Raw genomic sequence first — 2,047 nt, 5'->3', positions numbered from 1 at the left:
TATATATATATATATATATATATATATATATATATATATATATATATATGCATGCACATATTTTTCTTAACAATACTCAATGAGTTAATGATATTAAACAATTTAAATTGGCTTATATACTAACTGCTAAAAAGGTAAAATAATCAAATATCATGTTACAAAAACCACGGATTGGGCCACGCTGTGCCACAAGCTTAACGTGTCGTGAGACACGGGGCTTAAGCCATGGCATGCCAGGCCGCCTTTTGAACATCGTCTGTATATATCTCACCCTCCCTGGACCCTACGTTTACTAGGTCGGTTTGCGTAGATTTGGTTTGATGATTTAACTAACTTTTCATTGTTCATCCTTGCAATGCAAACAGAATCAAACTTCGACATCCAAGGCTAAAAATGTATCCACAAACGTCCGTTGGACGGGTACCATTACCGAAAACTTAGTCAGCTACGACGGTGGTTTCCAAATAACGTTACTGCCCGGGGGAATGTACATGGGGTGCCCTTGCAATGTCGGGAAGCACGTGAGTGAAGCCAAGGCTTTCCATTTGGAGTTCTGTTGGCTCGACTCACCGACTAAAAGGCAGAGACTGGTTCGCACCTACGATATCGATGGCTTGGCGGTTTCTTCAACCTACTTTCTCGAGACCAAACTGTGAGTCGTTGCTATACCTTTCCGCATAGATGCTCGAAACCGTTCGATTGCTGAAAACTACATCAGTTCGTCGCCTTTTAGTTACGGTTCGTTGTTGATTTCGGATTTTGTAGTATTCATACAACTAAACATATGTGGCATCAATGAGGAAGTAAAATAGAGATTAAATTTTCATAAAATCATTATAGATTAGTTGGTTGGTTACTTGCATTTGCATACAAAAGGTCATGGGTTCGACCCAGCCTCGTTGCTTTTCTCCGACTTTTTCACAAAAGATATAAACATAAAATCTAAAAACGGGTATATTGCTAAAAGCGGGATTCGAACCGACGTCTTTTTCGGGCGAGATATTTTATTCTGATAGCCAATCTAGCAGCAATAACGGAAGCGGCAGAAATCAGTGGATTTCATGCTAGGCGGAACAGCCGAGCCACTTCCGCTTCCTTTTCTTTATGATAATGAAACCATCCGGTCACCACAGACTTCAGTTGTAAGTTTAGTTTTAAAATTTTTACATTGGTAGCCTTCGTAAATGTAATTTCTTTACTACAATTGAACTATGAAGCGATGACACCTGCCACCATATGCACCTAAAAAAAATGCAAAAACAAAATAAATTATTTTACAATTTAGTTAAACGTATGTGTTTAAACGAAGTAAAAAACAAAATTAGAGCATACAAAAAGGCCAAAAAACTCAAAAAAAAAAAATGACATGCAAAAAAAAAAGTAAATTACTGTTGAAATTGTAATATAATTTTGAACATAGGTGATTACTGGTTGGTCTGATGTCTAAATGTGTATATGTTAATCAGTGACTTAACAATCATATTAAATTCATATATAGAAAGACTTCGGGGTCAGTGGGTTGGGTTCAAATTACCCTAACCCAATTCCAATCTGATAGATGTGGTTTGGCTTAATTTTGTATCAACTAGGTTTCCTTGAGCTTTTTTGGGTTTTTCCAGGTTGGATTGGCCCGGTTGGTCGGTTTTTGAGCACCCATACTTCTTATGTGATGAGAATGGAGAGAACTTTGAAAAAAAAAAATGAAGAACTCACCTAAAATCGTTAGACTGAGATGATTCAATAGATGCGGTTGACACTTTTTCTAAAACAATATTTCATCATATTTTTAAAACAAAAAATTGGTGAGATATAACAAAAATTAGACCGAAACAAATTACACAACAAAATGTTCACTTTAAAATATTTAAATTGACATCTATTTTGACATTTTCGATCTGTTTTTTTGTGGGTTTTTTGGTTTTTTTTAGGTTCTCTATGGATATTTTCTTCACACATTGTATATATATATATATATATATATATATATATATAGAGAGAGAGAGAGAGAGAGAGAGGGGAGAGAGAGATGAAATTTCAAATACACATC

At 35.5% G+C, this 2,047-nt stretch overlaps 1 protein-coding gene across 1 annotated transcript in view; it reads left to right on the top strand.

Annotated features, from left to right (window-relative positions):
- Nucleotides 1–814, top strand: part of LOC112515810 — a 7,816-nt gene extending 7,002 nt beyond the window's left edge. The window contains exon 7 of the mRNA XM_025122744.1: nt 366–814. Coding sequence (XP_024978512.1) covers nt 366–656 — 291 coding nt within the window. The 3' untranslated portion in view covers nt 657–814. The remainder of the gene's footprint in view (nt 1–365) is intronic.
- The last annotated feature ends 1,233 nt before the right edge of the window (nt 815–2,047 follow it).

This window comes from Cynara cardunculus, assembly GCF_001531365.2.
Source record: "Cynara cardunculus var. scolymus isolate 2C chromosome LG 7, CcrdV1, whole genome shotgun sequence".
Lineage (NCBI taxonomy): Eukaryota > Viridiplantae > Streptophyta > Magnoliopsida > Asterales > Asteraceae > Cynara > Cynara cardunculus.
The sequence above is the reverse complement of the archived record's forward strand: the minus strand, read 5'-3'. Positions and strand labels throughout refer to the sequence as shown.